This window comes from Diuraphis noxia, unplaced genomic scaffold (genome assembly GCF_037042655.1).
Source record: "Diuraphis noxia isolate RWA-SAM2 unplaced genomic scaffold, SU_Dnox_SAM2 contig0002, whole genome shotgun sequence".
NCBI classification, from domain to species: Eukaryota; Metazoa; Arthropoda; class Insecta; order Hemiptera; family Aphididae; genus Diuraphis; species Diuraphis noxia.
The window spans coordinates 78930799-78947252 of NW_028301712.1; the positions used below are offsets into that span (position 1 = coordinate 78930799).

General features: G+C 28.2%; 1 protein-coding gene across 1 annotated transcript in view; it reads left to right on the plus strand.

Annotated features, from left to right (window-relative positions):
• Positions 1-16454, plus strand: part of LOC107168582 (uncharacterized) — a 34710-nt gene that overhangs the window by 7336 nt on the left and 10920 nt on the right. Inside the window, exons 2-4 of the mRNA XM_089221652.1 lie at positions 14241-14477; positions 14550-15475; positions 16350-16447. Coding sequence (XP_089077778.1) covers positions 14241-14477; positions 14550-15475; positions 16350-16447 — 1261 coding nt within the window. The remainder of the gene's footprint in view (positions 1-14240; positions 14478-14549; positions 15476-16349; positions 16448-16454) is intronic.

The following is a 16454-nucleotide window of genomic DNA, read 5'->3' on the forward strand; positions in this document are numbered from 1 at the left end:
GTCTATCATTTTTATCTGACGATTTAAAACCTGAAAATTTTGTCAAAAATGTTAACGTATCAAATATAGAATACTCATCAATTATATTTTTATTGGAAATAAAATTTTAGACGAACCTTTAGATATATTTATCAAGTATATTCTAATTTCTAATTTTATTTTATGCACGCCTTGCAACATCACTACAATATTTTAAACTTTTAACGCATATTATAAATTTAAAAATAATCTTTCAGAGTAAATATAATAATTATTGGTTATCATCATATAAATTAAACCATTAGTAAAAATATAGTGATATACAATATCATAAAACTTGAGTTAGAAACTTACCTAGCTCAGCCACACCGTTCATTTTGTAGGTAGGTACATACATACATTTAGGAAAAATTTCACGTACCTATTAAATAGAATCCGCTATTAACGTAATTTTGTCGTAATTTATTATTATGCAGTGCTTAACTCACTCGAATAATGACAATTTAATACGAGAAAAATAACATAGTAATAATTCGATGTAAACAAAAGTTCCTACAGTTGAATATTATTATAGGTATGCCCTTAGCACACAGCATCATGAAGTTTTTGGTTTTGTACATAGGTGCGTATATGCTAATTTGTGTATATATTTAAATCCGTAATGCATTTATAATTGTCCATATAGCAATTAAACAGAGACCTTTCGTTTTGTTTGCAGTCCGACTGTTCTTCCGACCATATCAGAATTTATTGCAATTAATGTAGTATAGGTATATGTTTAATGTTTATAGATATATACCACGGTTATATACCTTATACCTAGATAACCATGGTAGTCGGTAGGTGCCTATGCAATGATACCATGTATATTGTATATGAAAAAGTACTTATTTAGTATTTTAGTATTTACCATATTATTTCGCTGTAAAAAAAAATCTGTGATAATCTGTGCAGCAATTCGTAAATATATCATATATTTTTTTTATCTAGTCCGTCAATCAAAATCTGCTATAAAAAACGGTACATTTTCGTTTAAAAATAAACACATAACATATTATTATAATCTCAAATGTAATAGATAGATGTGTGTAACTATCGTCGGCGTTCCGTAGTTGGGTATAATAAACGCGAAACGATTGTAAACGGTTTACATGTATAACATAGTAGGTATGTGGTATGGCTATGATATACATATATATTTTATTTTGTTACTTACGTCATATTATTATAAAGTGAATAAATTCTCGCACGACCCGCCGCAAGAAAGTCTACGAACAATATTAATATATTATTATTAATGATACGAAATTAAACTCGTTTTATTCTCGAGCGTTTCTCGTCTCCAGGGATCCGGCGGCAATTTATTTTATCCAGTGTACTCAGCACCGTTGCCAATATTATTCGACACCGATTGTCAACGTCTTATTTATGTTCCATCGCTCGTCAATATTTGAGTACATACAATTGAAACGCAATGTTGATTTTCGCATAAAATACGACAACTAGTTTGACAACATGGACATCTACTTAAATCTTAAATATATATCATAATATTATGTATAGTTAATAACAATATTTTGATTTCAAACTCAAAATACCATTTGACCAGTGTTTTAAATGCTCGAGGACTAGTTTCATAAAGTTGGTTGGTTTTCATTTCAATAGCCGTCAGTGTTGGCAAAAATAGAAATTCTATTGTATAGCCTAAACCGGCTTACAAGAATTACAGCAATACATTTAAATCCATTAGTTAAATTAAGTATATAGGTACATTCATTGAATGAATGGGTCAATATGACAATATAATAATAGTTATAGTAACAAACTAATAACTTTAAATCATTTGAATATAAATAAAGCTTATCTAACTCAAGCATAGATAATGATTTCATTTTTAATTGTATGTAGTAATGTAGTATGTTAATAATTAATATTGTATGTATTCATTTCACTAATTAAAATTTTGTTCATATTAAAAACAATAATACATAATTTTAATTCTTAATCTTTTGGTACCATTGAACAATTTAAGGAATTAATATTTACTGAAATTGATCAGTTTTAAATTATAGGTATAGTCTATTGATAAACTATTACAGTAACACTCCTCCTTCTCTATAATTTAAAAATTATAACCATTGGGTAATCATTTTTTACAAAAACTGCCGATAGTTGTGGTCTAAGAAATCGGGTCACTACAGAACGATAAAAAACAGTTTTTTTTTATTATTATTTGAAATGGTAATGTACATATATGTGTTATTTTTGCAAGCAAAATTGTTTTAAATGTTTAAGGCGAAGTATTGGATGTACTTCGTCGACGTAATTAAGATGAGGGTCATGGGAAAAAGGTCCGGAGACCATAACTGCCGTTGCTGACGTAGATCATTTTTTATATTATACCGTCGACGTTTATGTTATTATTATTATACTACTACAACAGTCGCCGCCTCGCCTCGCCGCAGTCTCTTGTCCGTTCTGCACAAAATGCTCGTTTGCAAATCCATTGTTTCACCGTCGTCGACTCGGGCGTGTACCCATACTATAATACAGCTATAGGTCGCGGGCGACCGGTTCTCGCGATAATGCTAAAACTGAAATGAAAAAAACGCTCCGGGTTGCCCACTTCCCGGATGAGCGTAGGTATTTCGTACATATATTCACCAACACACTTTAGTATACATTACATCATTAAAATAGTATAGACCGTGTGTACATCGCATACACTCGGCAAATACTCATGAATAGATGGTGTCGTAAACGATCAATATTTATTATTATTTTTTATAGTTACCAGTTACCGTTTCCGATCAGCATGACAGTATGCAGTAAAAACCAACAAGAATAAAGCTGTAGCTGATTTATTTTAATAATATTATTATAATGCGTTTTGTTGTTTTGTAGACACTGTATAATCTACGTAATCGAAAATCATATAGTTGTACGGCGTGGTTTTTTGCGGAAACAAAATAAATATTCAAAATTTACTTCGACTTCGATAATGATACTTATATAAAATATTATAGAAATGAGTGTAGCCTATTAGGTAGTCTTCAACGATATAGCTAAAGTCGACATTGTTATTTTCTATTGGCGCAGATAGGTTAGCTATACTTAAAGGTAGTCATCATCACGCTGTTCAATATTTTCTGTTTAAACATGTCGTAGCATTGCCGCAGCACATTATATTATTATAATTTATATTAGTTTAAATACATTTCTCCCGGTATTACAGGTGTACATACTAGCACCGTAAACGGTTATGTCGACATAAGAGTGATTTAAGAGAAAGGACTATTTCGACGTCCAACCCGTGCTAAAATGGAACGTTCGTTTAGGAAGTCTACCAATTTTTTTATTTTGCAAATTTCTATTACAAATTCGTGGAAGGTACTTTTCTGTATATTGCATATAGCCATTCAGGAAAGTTTCTGTATACAAATTATTCTCAATTCAAATATTAATAAAATATTTTAGGGATAAACGCATATTAAATAAATCTAGGTAATAATAATGTTCAGAAAAACATTTATTAAGTAATAAAATCAAACGCTATAATAATAGTAGAGTAGTTTCAGAAATCCATCTATATACACATCGCATACCAGAATAATAAATCAATGTATTAAATATAATATAGCACTAGTGACTTTGGACAAATATTTTCATATTATCAAATGAAAACGTTTTTAATATTCGATTTTATAATATTATAATTTATAATGAATATTTTTGTGATTTTTTGTAAAAACTTTAACTACATTCTACATTCTATTTAATTTAACCGGATTTTAATTTTAACCCAATTTGACCTGACATTTTATCTCCACCAAAAATTGTATTCAATGTACTTATTATTATTATATTTTTCCGGCACGATAACTGTTGATATTTTTTAGTAAAAATACCTATTCTTACCATATTAGTCGGTTTACGATCTATTGACGGGCGCCACATAATAGATGGCTGATATTTAGTCAATTAGTCATTGGCGTTACACATATAAACCAGCCTCCTAATATATCTATGTATCTTATAGTTCCATTTATGGTCCGCATATAATATTACACACACACACACACACATACATGTATATGTATATATCAACTTGTGCGAGGTCAACCCTTTCTGCCGTCGGCCGTTATACGCGTTTATTGCGTGCACACACTATATGTAGGTATATTTTGTTATATGATGCACACACATATGTGTTATTGTCGTTCCCACTTGTATGAGCAACGATGTTGACGAGGACTACAACGACTAACTGCTTTCTAACTCTGTTTTTTTATTATTATTACCACCGATAAAAGATTATATTATTATTATATACCTACCGTGTTGGATTTGGTCAGACTTTTCTACAGTGCCGGGAGACAGGGCCGTGTCAGCGTGATACGCACATACACACACATACATATTATTTATTATATATAATAATATATTTTATTTACCTACCTATATATAATATTGTATATTTGTATGTATACCATCGTCAATGTGCTTTTCACGGACATTATAAAATACATGCTTATTCATAATTTTGATTTGTTTCCGTCCATAAGACTTTATATAGCATGGCTGGCCACTACGTATATACCTATTGGCTATTACCCACTACCTAATACCAGCTCACGTCCTACACCTTACAAATGATCGACTTTCTGCAGCGTATATATATTATTATTATTGTTATTATTGTATACTTCCCGTTGCGCAACACTGCACGACGTTTTATAATCATCTCTATACAGCTGCATATATTATTATAATTACATGTGGGTTTTATGACAATGGTATGTGTAAAGTTATTGTATATAGACGGTCTGAGTGTTTGAGATCTTGGTTACCCCGCTCCTTAGACGTTATTCATGAAATGTTAACACTGCGATTCGCGAACCATCATAATAAATATTTATAATATTACCGTAATAGGCGTTTTTTCTTTTATTACATTGCATACCTACAGTTTTTATTAAAGCAATAATAGATTCAACGAGTACAATATTATGTTAAATATTTTCGTCGTACCTCATTAGTTATTTCCCTATTTATTCTGTTTAAAAATAATTTGAATAGCGAAGAGTCGACGAACAAGTCACGGCGTGTCGTTAGTCGTTACAAATAATATTTGCGTACATTTTTGCACCAAATGATGAAATAAAACATTATTCTCAATGATACGTAGGTACAGAGTTCAAAAATAAATAATTGATTGAAACGATTTTTTTTAAAAAGGTACCACCTTTAAACTAATTAGCTATTTCAATTTAATCATGCGATATGAATAATTAAAAATATATATCGAAGTATTATTATACGACATTTAGACATATCAAACAATCTATAAGAAATAACTATTGGGACTCAAAATACGAGACCGTTTAATATAGTTAAACTAAATATATACAGCAATATTATTATTACTTCTTATGCTTCTCAACTAACTTTACATGTAGGGGAATACGAACATACGTATATTAATAAATCTATTAAATTACGTCGAAGAAATAAAACTCACTCATCCCGAGGCTAAATAAATGAATAGAGTTATTATAAAAAGAGGGGGAGACAAGTTGGCGTTAAAAAGATTTAATTTTTTTCTTGGGTACATCGGTTTGATAAATTATAATTGTTCCTTTGTCACGTATATAATTTTTTTAAATAATATGTTAAAATTAATTGCTCTTTAAAAATGTATTTTTTCGCTTAATAGAAGTTAACATGCAAACGATGTATTAGTCACTAATAATTAGTGTATTAGCGGCTTGCGTTAGTAAACACGGCAGTTTATTGCCAATGTCTAATACAATATTTTTCTCAAAAAAAAATCATTTGTATTTAAACGAAAATTAATTTAAAATTATTATCTCGATTAGAGATCATATACGTAGGTAAAAATATGATATCGGTAAAAAACCACTATAGTCATACACTTAGCGATTATCATTTTCGGCACTTTTTTCTGCAATAATTCGATGTCCGTCGACATTATAAAAAAGTGCACGCGCCTGGCGATCACGAAGTCGCGTATGCCTACATAGTCGTTTACCGTAAATAATATGTGTAGAAAAATGTTCAAGCGTGTCTAGCAAAACTAGTTGAACACGCACATGATATGTATAGCTATAGCCGTATAGGTATTACATATTGTATTACATCGAACGAGCACGAGTCAGTAAAACTCAGTCAATCGGCTCGTGTGTGCGGGTGTATTCGACAATATTAGTTATGACCTATTAAAGTTATTAGGATTGGAACGATTCTCGGCAAATGAAAATATGCATTAATAGGTACCGATTTTACAGTGAACCCAAAAGTGTAAAATAAATAAAACCTACACCTACACGTAGATAAATATATATTATATTATTATGTATACAAAGGTGTGTTGTATAATATAATTGTGACGAATAAAATATATTAATTTTTTTTTTCATAAAAATGATTTTCTAACAATAATGTAATCATTCTTACTTGCCTATTATACTTTTGCGCACTAGCTGGTTTATACTAATTTGGCTGTTCTAATTAGTCGGTAATGCATTTTTATTTTTTTCTCATTGTATTAAATGCAATAACCGAAGTTTACTAATAATGCCCATATAGTGTGCCCTTGATGTACCCACCTATTGGTGACTGCGTATTGGTCACGGGTAATTTAGTTTCGTACTATAAAATGTATTCTTTATACTATTTTACTCGTATATAAATAACAATATTCGTACAGCGCTATCAACAAATCAGCCTCGAATTCTTAGACATTTTATTTCATTCTTAATCGTATGTAATCTATAACTGCAGTTATAGTGCCAGTATAATTTATCATTAGTATTAAATTATCAAAAAAGTCACGGAATCTTTATTGTTTCATACTCTATATAGGTACAACATAAAATGTATTTAATGTAAAAATATTTAAGACTATTCGTTCAATATTGAACTGAAACAAAAGCAGGAGAATTAACAAAGTGGGCATCGCTTGGCACGTGTCTCCGTTACTGCACTACATGACAAATTAAACACTCATCGTAAAAGGAAATAAATGTGTGTCAGTGCGAACAAGAATTTTTATACTATGTGCTTACTGCTTAGTGCTTACCGCCAGTTATTTGACATATTTATCACAGAGATGTGAGTTTATGATTATGTATCAATTCTGTGAAGTCTTATATTGTGTGTCACAAATTTTACTTCAGTTGTTTTTTCTATATTGACCATTTTTACGTAGGTAGGTACGTGTATAATATGCACTTTTTGAAATTTTCGACCATAGATTTTTAATCATTATATTATCCTGTTATAGAAAAGTACCACACCATAATATAAAACATATTAATATATTATTATGAACAAACTTGTTTTGTCTTTTAACAGGTATAAAATCAATAACTTAACCCACACTCTATTTTGTTGTGAGTATAGATATGTAACTTATATCAGTGGCGTATTTTGGGTGATTTCTTGGGGGGTGTCAACATTTATTGAACCTCACAAACAAAATTTTTAGTATTATTTACTAATGTAAAAAGACGTTGAATTAATTTTTTAACAAATTAATATGTTAGGAATTGAAAAGAAGTTTTACATTTGATAAAAATAGTATACTATAAAATAAATGACAACACTAATGTCCAATATATTAGGACTTTTTTTTAAATGTCGGGGGGTGTCAAGACACGGAGGACACCCCCCCAAAATACGCCACTGACTTATATAATTTAGTAGCCGATCAATAGAAAAAATAAAATAAAAACACATTTCAATATGGACAAATATAATATCATATAATGATAAATAAAACGCAAATTAAAGATTTTTCATAACTTTTAATACAATAAATTTAAATATATTTTTATCAAAATATGTTAGAAATAACTGATGTATCATAAGTACCTATACTAATTATACTTATTTGGTGCTGAATAAGTTTAAAAAAAAATTATTAATACAAGAGAACACGCTCGTAATATCGAAAAAGTATTTTTCTTCTGTACTAAGTTAGGTACATATTTCTATTTTTTTTGCTTTTTAAAATTTATCGCCAGTTATAGTTTGTCATTATTGTTTGATTACTAATACGAGTAGTTTATATTTAACGCGTATCGTGTCACTAAAAATTAAAATCCTATGTTATTAGCTATATTATTACTATTCGTATTGAAATTGTTTTTATTATTTATCCATGTGTTCTTACAACTATGATTATTGTTCTGTATGCAACACATCCACCTTCAAATTCTTAAGTTTTAACTGAAAACTGTTATAATGTTACAAATATTAATATTCCTATTACTTACTTCCGGTAGCAATAACCCATCTACCTACGCTGCGTTGTCACGTTGTCCCTTTCACTATACATTATTATTACTGTAAATGGTCATTATTCATTTATCAGAGTGAAAACCATTCTTTCGTTGCTTATTTTTCTTACTGTTATTATTCAAGCCGTTATAGAGTCACATACAAATTAAATTATCGAAATACTTATTGTCATGTTACAGAACGAGCGTGATCTGAGTACCTATCTATTTACTACGCGTATTCTCATTTTGAATAATATTAAATGGCCACGATTTTGAGTCACGTTCTAATAAGTTTAACAGCACAATATTAAATATGCATTCCGGATAAGAATAGAGCAATATTGCTGAATATGAATAAAATATGCCAAAATACATTTTTTTTTTTAATTAACTGCCGACAACCACGCTAATAAATAAGTCTTAAGTAATAGTTCTGCTGACATAATGCCATACACTGTTAAGTTTCTATGTATTTTGCAGTATTATAATATAGTCAACTATCAAAAGTAACTATAAAAACATAATTTTGTTTTTTTATGTTATTATAATATACCTAATAATGTAATAATAATATAAGTATATTTTTATATTATATTAAAATATATTATACTATACTCTCTCTTGTCCTTAATATTTATTTTTTGTGTTATTATTTTATTAGTAAACATTGTATATTATTATATAGTATCATAGGTACAGTATGTATACCTACTCTAATTTCAAAGAAGCAATTCTGTTTTGTTTGGTTTTTTTTTTACTTTGTATTGAAGCTTATTATTATGGTTTATCATAACAATTTCGCTTATATTAACATTATAGTAACACGGTGTTATAACATTGCAGACACAATCATACAGCAAGGTCTAAAACGTGTCAGTTTGATTATGATTGAGAATAAAAATATTAAAATGACTTTTTCAGCCTCAGAGACGTGTGGCCATTGTTGTACCAAGGTTAACCCTATGTAGGTAATAATGACGTTATACTCTGCAGTGCCTCACCCATGGTTATTATTTTATTTTCTAGAAATCATTTAGTTTCATTTATCAGTACTTAAAAATGATATATACTTCAAATTTAAATACATTATTTATTTTTTTGTGTGTGATGTATAATAGTTATACACAGTTAATCATTTATAATCTCAACAAAAGTCTTCGCTGTTATATCCGAATAAACAAATAAACGTCATATCATAGCTTTACATGTATTTATATTATTCCTATAAAATAAAAAGTAACTATATTTCATTTTATTTAATTTAAAAAAAATATTACTACCTACGTTATCGGTAAACACCTTATCTTGTCAACGTTGTTGAATGTGTTTATATCAATGTTACACTAGGTATAATAGGTATATAAAATATAACCATACGTATACAGTATAACGAGTAAATGTATACACGAAGTTAGTAAATTTTAAATTTTAAGTCTGCAGACTTCAATTCTAAGCCTCCCGTGTTTTGAGGAATTTCGACTTTTATGTTAGGCATTCGACCAATAGGAAGATTTAATGTTTTTCATATTAAAAATTATATAGCATGATATAGGTACAATATTATAAACATTGAAATCCATATGGAATTAAATACGAGTAATCTGATATGCCCATTTATTTCTCACGATATATTTTGTTTTATTCGCCTATTTAATGCAGTGTGGGTTAACTAAATTAAAAACGCGTGTCAATGATGCCTACTAAAAAACGTTCATTGCCAAGAATAGTATAATTTATTAAGTACTTGTCAATACTTACACTTTGGTTTTTACCAATATCCAATGACCATTAAATGAATGACCTACTGATATTAATTGTATGTAAATGTATCATAATTAAAGTCATAGGAGTATCTCAGTATCCGATTACTGTAAAGGTAGAGCATCGGTAGGTTAGGTTAGGTATTCGGTATTCTTAGGTATCAGCTGCTTTACTCGGCAATTGGTTGTTATTGTTTTTATGACGTATGATTATGATTTGTGTAATAGGATCTTTCACTGTTTCTTCAGTTTCTTGTTTGAGACTTCTAAGCAGAACTTGTAAGGAAACATTACAAGTAAATTTTATTGAAACACTAACTCGTTTGTCAATATATACAATTCTTTACACATTGTAAAGAATTCATATTAGTTTAAAACAAACATGACATTAGGCAATATCTATCCAAGGTAAAAAATTTAGTATCAACACTATAAGTGACACATCGGTATTTAAATAAATACGTTTTTTTGCATACCTTTATAGTTTAAAAGAAATAATATTTAAAGTATAGTGATATGTCTTTACAATATTACAAATATTACAATGTTACAATTAATAATAAAATAATTTTCTTACTCAGTAGGTATTTATCTGAAAATTATAAGGTTGTTTAAAATGCAATTAGCTTACATTATGTAGTGATCGCTGTGCAGGCACGATGATCGGTACTGCAATAATTATATTATTTAACAACGTACCTAACACATTCGCTACAATCTTGAGACCTAATCTAACCTGTAGAAGCTGATCATGAAATCGAATATACATTTTGTATATTAATTTACGTCTGTATATACAAGGATCATTTGCATACATAACTTTATGCTCCTCTTTATTAAATCGTGTGTCTCTACTCTCTACTAGATTTAATAATCTACCGCGCTAATTATAATATCCTAATTCGATTTCACAATTAAGTTTCAGGGTACGCGAATTTTCTTGATGAAAAAAATTAAACCATTGTGTAGGTATTTGTGGTGTCGTAGCATTATATGTTCAATATACCACATTGAACGATATTTAATTTGCAAAATATATTCTTATCACTTGACCCGCGGAATAACATAACACACAGCTTATCGTGTTTACATAAATAATTACGTATGAATGTCTCGTTCAATGTTTACCATTTGGACTTTAAGCTGTTTGCGATTATTACATCTTGGTTTAACGCGTGTTTTTTAATAGCTACAAAGTTAGAGTATATTATCTCATCATCAGCTTTAATCTATAACACACAATTACTGCGCGTATGTATGATAATTGGTTCGATTTTGTTCTCCTCTATAGGTTCGGATATAATTGTATAAATTATACAATAATTACGGGGTATACCCTTAATCCTAATCTTTATTACCTTTTAAAAATTATGTCTGAAATCCCTGCTTCTGGTAAAGGAGAATCATCGCATACAATATCTAATTTTATGTTAAATTTTTTATTCTTAATAAACATGTCGACCAACACAGTACCTATTGTTAAAATTGTAGTGGCACTTATTCCCTAAATATGACGTTTTCCCGTCTCGTTAACTACTATGTGTTCCTTTAGAATTTATATTTTTTAGTCAGTAGATAGGTACTTACCTGCAATTTATCAGTAAAGCACGATTGAGCATAGGATATTTTATACGACGTTGTCACATTCACATTGTCGAAATTTTGTAATTTATTATTTTCATGTATTATTACACCAATTATTTTGATACCAAACGCATTAAGCCGAGCCCTGCTCTATCGACAATGTTACTGATTAATAAGTTATAGATGTATATTTTTGATAATTATCACTAGAGAGTAGAGACAATACAATTTGCCATTAAATTAATAAAAAATAATAATAAGTAATTTTTAAAATAGTATTACAAAATAGTCATATGCCTATATGTATATTTAACATGATAAAAATTAATGTTAAAATAACTTAAGTGAAATGTTTACTATCAAATAATATAACAATAATTTTATCAGAGACGTTAAAATCTTACCATATTTTGAATTATTATAGTTATTTGAATAAATATTTTTGTATAATATATAGTTTAAAATTTAAAATTACAACGTTACAGTGTTTTTTATGGACAATCGTGTTGTAGTTCATTTTAGAAGATTGTTTAGAACGCAATTAATTTAGATAACTGTTAAATATATTTTGTTTTTTTGATAACTAAAAATGAAATAAATATGTTCAAATGTCTAACTATACATTATAATATGACCTATCCACCTACTTGCCATGTGAATTTCATATATTCAAAATCATGCAGGATCTTATTTTTTTCTAACAGAATGACAGATTAAAAAATAAATATTTTTGTGTAAAATAGTTTATATTTTTAAAAGAAAAGTAAGACTTACACCACGCATTTTAGGCAGAGGTTAACTTAATCTATGCACTTCAAGTACAATATTGTTATTTGTTAAATTTGTATTTGTATTATTATAAATAAATATTAAACTACCTATTGTTATTTGTATTAAAAAAAAAAAATGTGAGAAAATAAGTACCTCTGATGTACAAATGTACAATAAGTGTTGTCAGTATCGAGTGGATCACTATATAATCACCCGTGTTAAATTTTAATTAAATCATAAATCATTACTTACGAAAAATGATTACGAGCATAGAAGGTCAGCCTATATTACTATAAATATATCTTAAAATATTATTACAATTAATGTAATTGATTTTATTACCTATTACTATTTATTATAAAGTTATACGTAAGTACTCTGTATTACATTTTTAAATTACATCAAAATAATAAAATTAGAATTGTTATACTTCGTTTAAATATCTAATTTCGTTTTAATTTAAACTAAAAATATCTATATAAAAAAACTGAATTCATATATTTGTTATAGTTTTTGATTGCAGGCTGTAGCATTAATGAAGTATGAGAAATTTCATCTTACATTTTTAATCATGAGCTGTAAAAATTATAAGTTTTATACATATTTATTACAAAATAATTTGCACATTTTTAAATGCTATTATAAAGAATTAAAGGAAACTTGATTAAATTATCAAGCTATTTGATTCAGGGAAAAAAGTTTTTATTGACAATAACCATAAAAAAACTAAAATAAAATCGAAAACTTATCATACCTAACTATAAAAGCTTAAAAAGTGTCATATTTTAAAAATATTATCATATACAGAATATAATACATATTAATACAAAAAAATGATGTAAATTTAAAGCGTCTTTGCAGGTTATTTATTTTTGTGTTAGACCAAAAAAACAAAATTAATTTTGCGTAAAAATTTCCATTTTCAACTATTTTTTTGTTCATTCCAACAAGTAATTTAGTTCTTAATTTTGATCTATGAAATGTATCATCTAGATTCAATTTTATATTAGTAACCACTTTATAGTTAAAAATTTAAGATTTGTTCCACTACTTTTCATGTATATAGCAAAAAGGTTATTGTAAGTGATTATTATATTCATCGCTACATTTAGAATCTAAAATGTCTTTAAAAATGACAAAAAATGTATTTTTTAATGTTGTTGATTGAATATTATTTTGTCATGCAAGTTTGAAAATATCAGGAGAATAATTTTGTTTTGTTGATAATATATTTTTTATACTCCGGAAATGTTATTTGGAAATTAAATTTAAAAATACTGATTATTTTATATGATGATAATATATGTATTTTTTAATTAAGCACAACATTACATGTATTACGTAACTAGAATTAAAATTATATGCTATTATAAGTTACAAATAAAATAAGCAAAATAAATGTATCCTAAACAAAAATAGAATCAACTATATCAATAGCATTGTATGAATAAAATATAAGAATTGCTTTACCACCATTATTAATGTTCTAAAAGATTGATTATTATTTGGTATACAGTTAAATTAAATAGCAATACGTCATACACATGCTTTATGACAAAAAAACTTTTAAATTAACCTTAGTGTTTGGCTATACAGTACGTACAATTGGTACAAGCGGTTCAGTGCCCTATTGATTAGGTTAAATGCAAATCCATAAACGTGTATTATCATATTTTACAATACCTTGACAAGAATTTCCAAGTAGTTCGCATTGGTGTAAGCTACTAAAATATTCTTACACAACTTTGAGTTACCTAATAATATTTTTCATCGAAAACATTTTGTAATTTTAAATTAATTCGTTACTAATATAAAATAAATTAAAATTTTATTTTTAAAGACGTCATCGATGTCCACACACACCTGGAACTGATAAGTCTCCACTAGATTTGGAGCCTATATCGTCTCCAAAGTTATCAAGAACTAAAGAAGAATACCAACCAATACCATTTGACCGCGTTGAAAGACCTACTTTACAGAGACTCAATACAGAACTTACTTTAAACGAAGGGAAAATTGAAAATACTACGGCCTACAGGTCGGAGTTTGAGGAAAAACATGCAGAACGTCAAGTCCGGTAATGATATTTTTAAAATAAAGTAAATAATAATATGATCCACTTCTTATTGTCTTTCATGTTTATAAATAGGTATAAAAAGGAAGACCAACTTCACCTTGAAGGTGAATATTCCCCACAGAGAAAACAAGAGTATACGGGACTTCCTGGCGATCGTTATTTATCGCGTAAGCCTAAAGATAACCTAAAACCTGAAGGTGATTTTGAAAGACCAACTCGTGAAAAAGTGACACCAGCAGAACGACCGAAACCAATAAAACCTAGTGATAATTTGATACCAGAAGGTGACTTCGAAAGACCACAACCATTGAAGTACGGGCCCGGTGAGAGAGCCCCAATTGTCAAACACCCGGACAATTTAAAACCGGAAGGTGATTTTGAAAGACCTACTCGTGAAAAAGTAACACTCGCAGAACGACCGAAACCAATAAAACCTAACGATAATTTGAAGCCAGAGGGTGACTTTGAAAGACCACAACCATCGAAGTACGGGCCTGGCGAGAGAGCACCAATTGTCAAACATCCAGATAATTTGAAACCAGAAGGTGATTTCGAGCGACCAAAACCCACCAAAGTACAACCTGCAGATCGACAAAAACCAATTAGGCCAATAGACAATTTACGACCAGAAGGTGAATTTGATAGGCCTGTACCATCAAAATATGGACCAGGTGATCGAGCACCGATAGTTAAGCATCCGGATAACCTTAAGCCTGAAGGAGACTTTGATAGGCCCAAACCTGATAAATATGCACCTGGCGATCGAGCGCCCATTGTAAAACATCCCGATAATTTAAAACCAGAAGGAGATTTTGATAGACCAGAACAGCTCCAAGAACCAAAAAGAGGAGAGAGAGCACCAATTAAAAAACCTGTTGATAATTTATATCCAGAAGGTGAATTCTATGGAGAAAGAACAGTAACAAAAATCGTAAAAGGAGAAAGAGCTGATATCCGAAGACATGAAGACCAACTTGTAATTGGTGGAGAATTTACAGGTTAATTAAATAATTAATCATAGTTTATATCAAAAATAGTAAATAAACATGAACCTCAATAATAAATAGGAAAGAATAATTAAAAAGCAAAAAATAAAAATTGATTTACATATTTAATTAGTTATGCCTATTTTAATTTATTAATAATATGTTGTGTATGAATAATATTAATAAATAACTATATTAAATATTATTCTATGCTTAAGAATTTAAAATTAAATCATAAAAAAAATTATACTTTATCTAGTAAGTATTCAAAAACTCTAAATTCTGGACATATATATATATATATATATATATATATGATCTATAATTAAAAAAATTTATAATCCAAAGCAAATATTATGTAATATCTCTTCTTCTTTTCCTTCTTTCTTTTACCTTATTTTCCTTCGTCTCCATTAATATTTCATTTTTTAAATTATTATTGCTTAGATACCTACCGAGTTTTGTGAAATTAAAATAATGAAGAAATGTACAAACTTATAATTTAATAAATATTATAAAAATACTATGTTATATTAATACTATGGCACAAATTGAGATCATATAATTAAATATTTAAAAATAACAGTAGGTAATAAAAGCAAATAATATAATAAAGAAAATACCTGTTCTATCGTAATACTACGATAAAATAAAAACACTGAAATTAATTAATATTTATGTTTAAAATAAGTTTTGACACGAACAGCTATAATGATAATATTCCTAATACTTCAAAATAACAGGTTAAATAGATTTATATATAATAATAATAATGTATTTCAGATTAAGTATATAAAACAGAGCAAATATAAAAATAATTAAAAGTACAAAAAATGTATTATTAAAACATTCAAAGCAATAATATGTATGTAATTTAATTTTATAGATATCACCACACAAAGAATGGAGTTTACAGGAGAAACCACTGAACGACCAAAAATGATACGTAGAAATACATGGACGAAACTGGAAGGAGATATTTTGGTAAAAT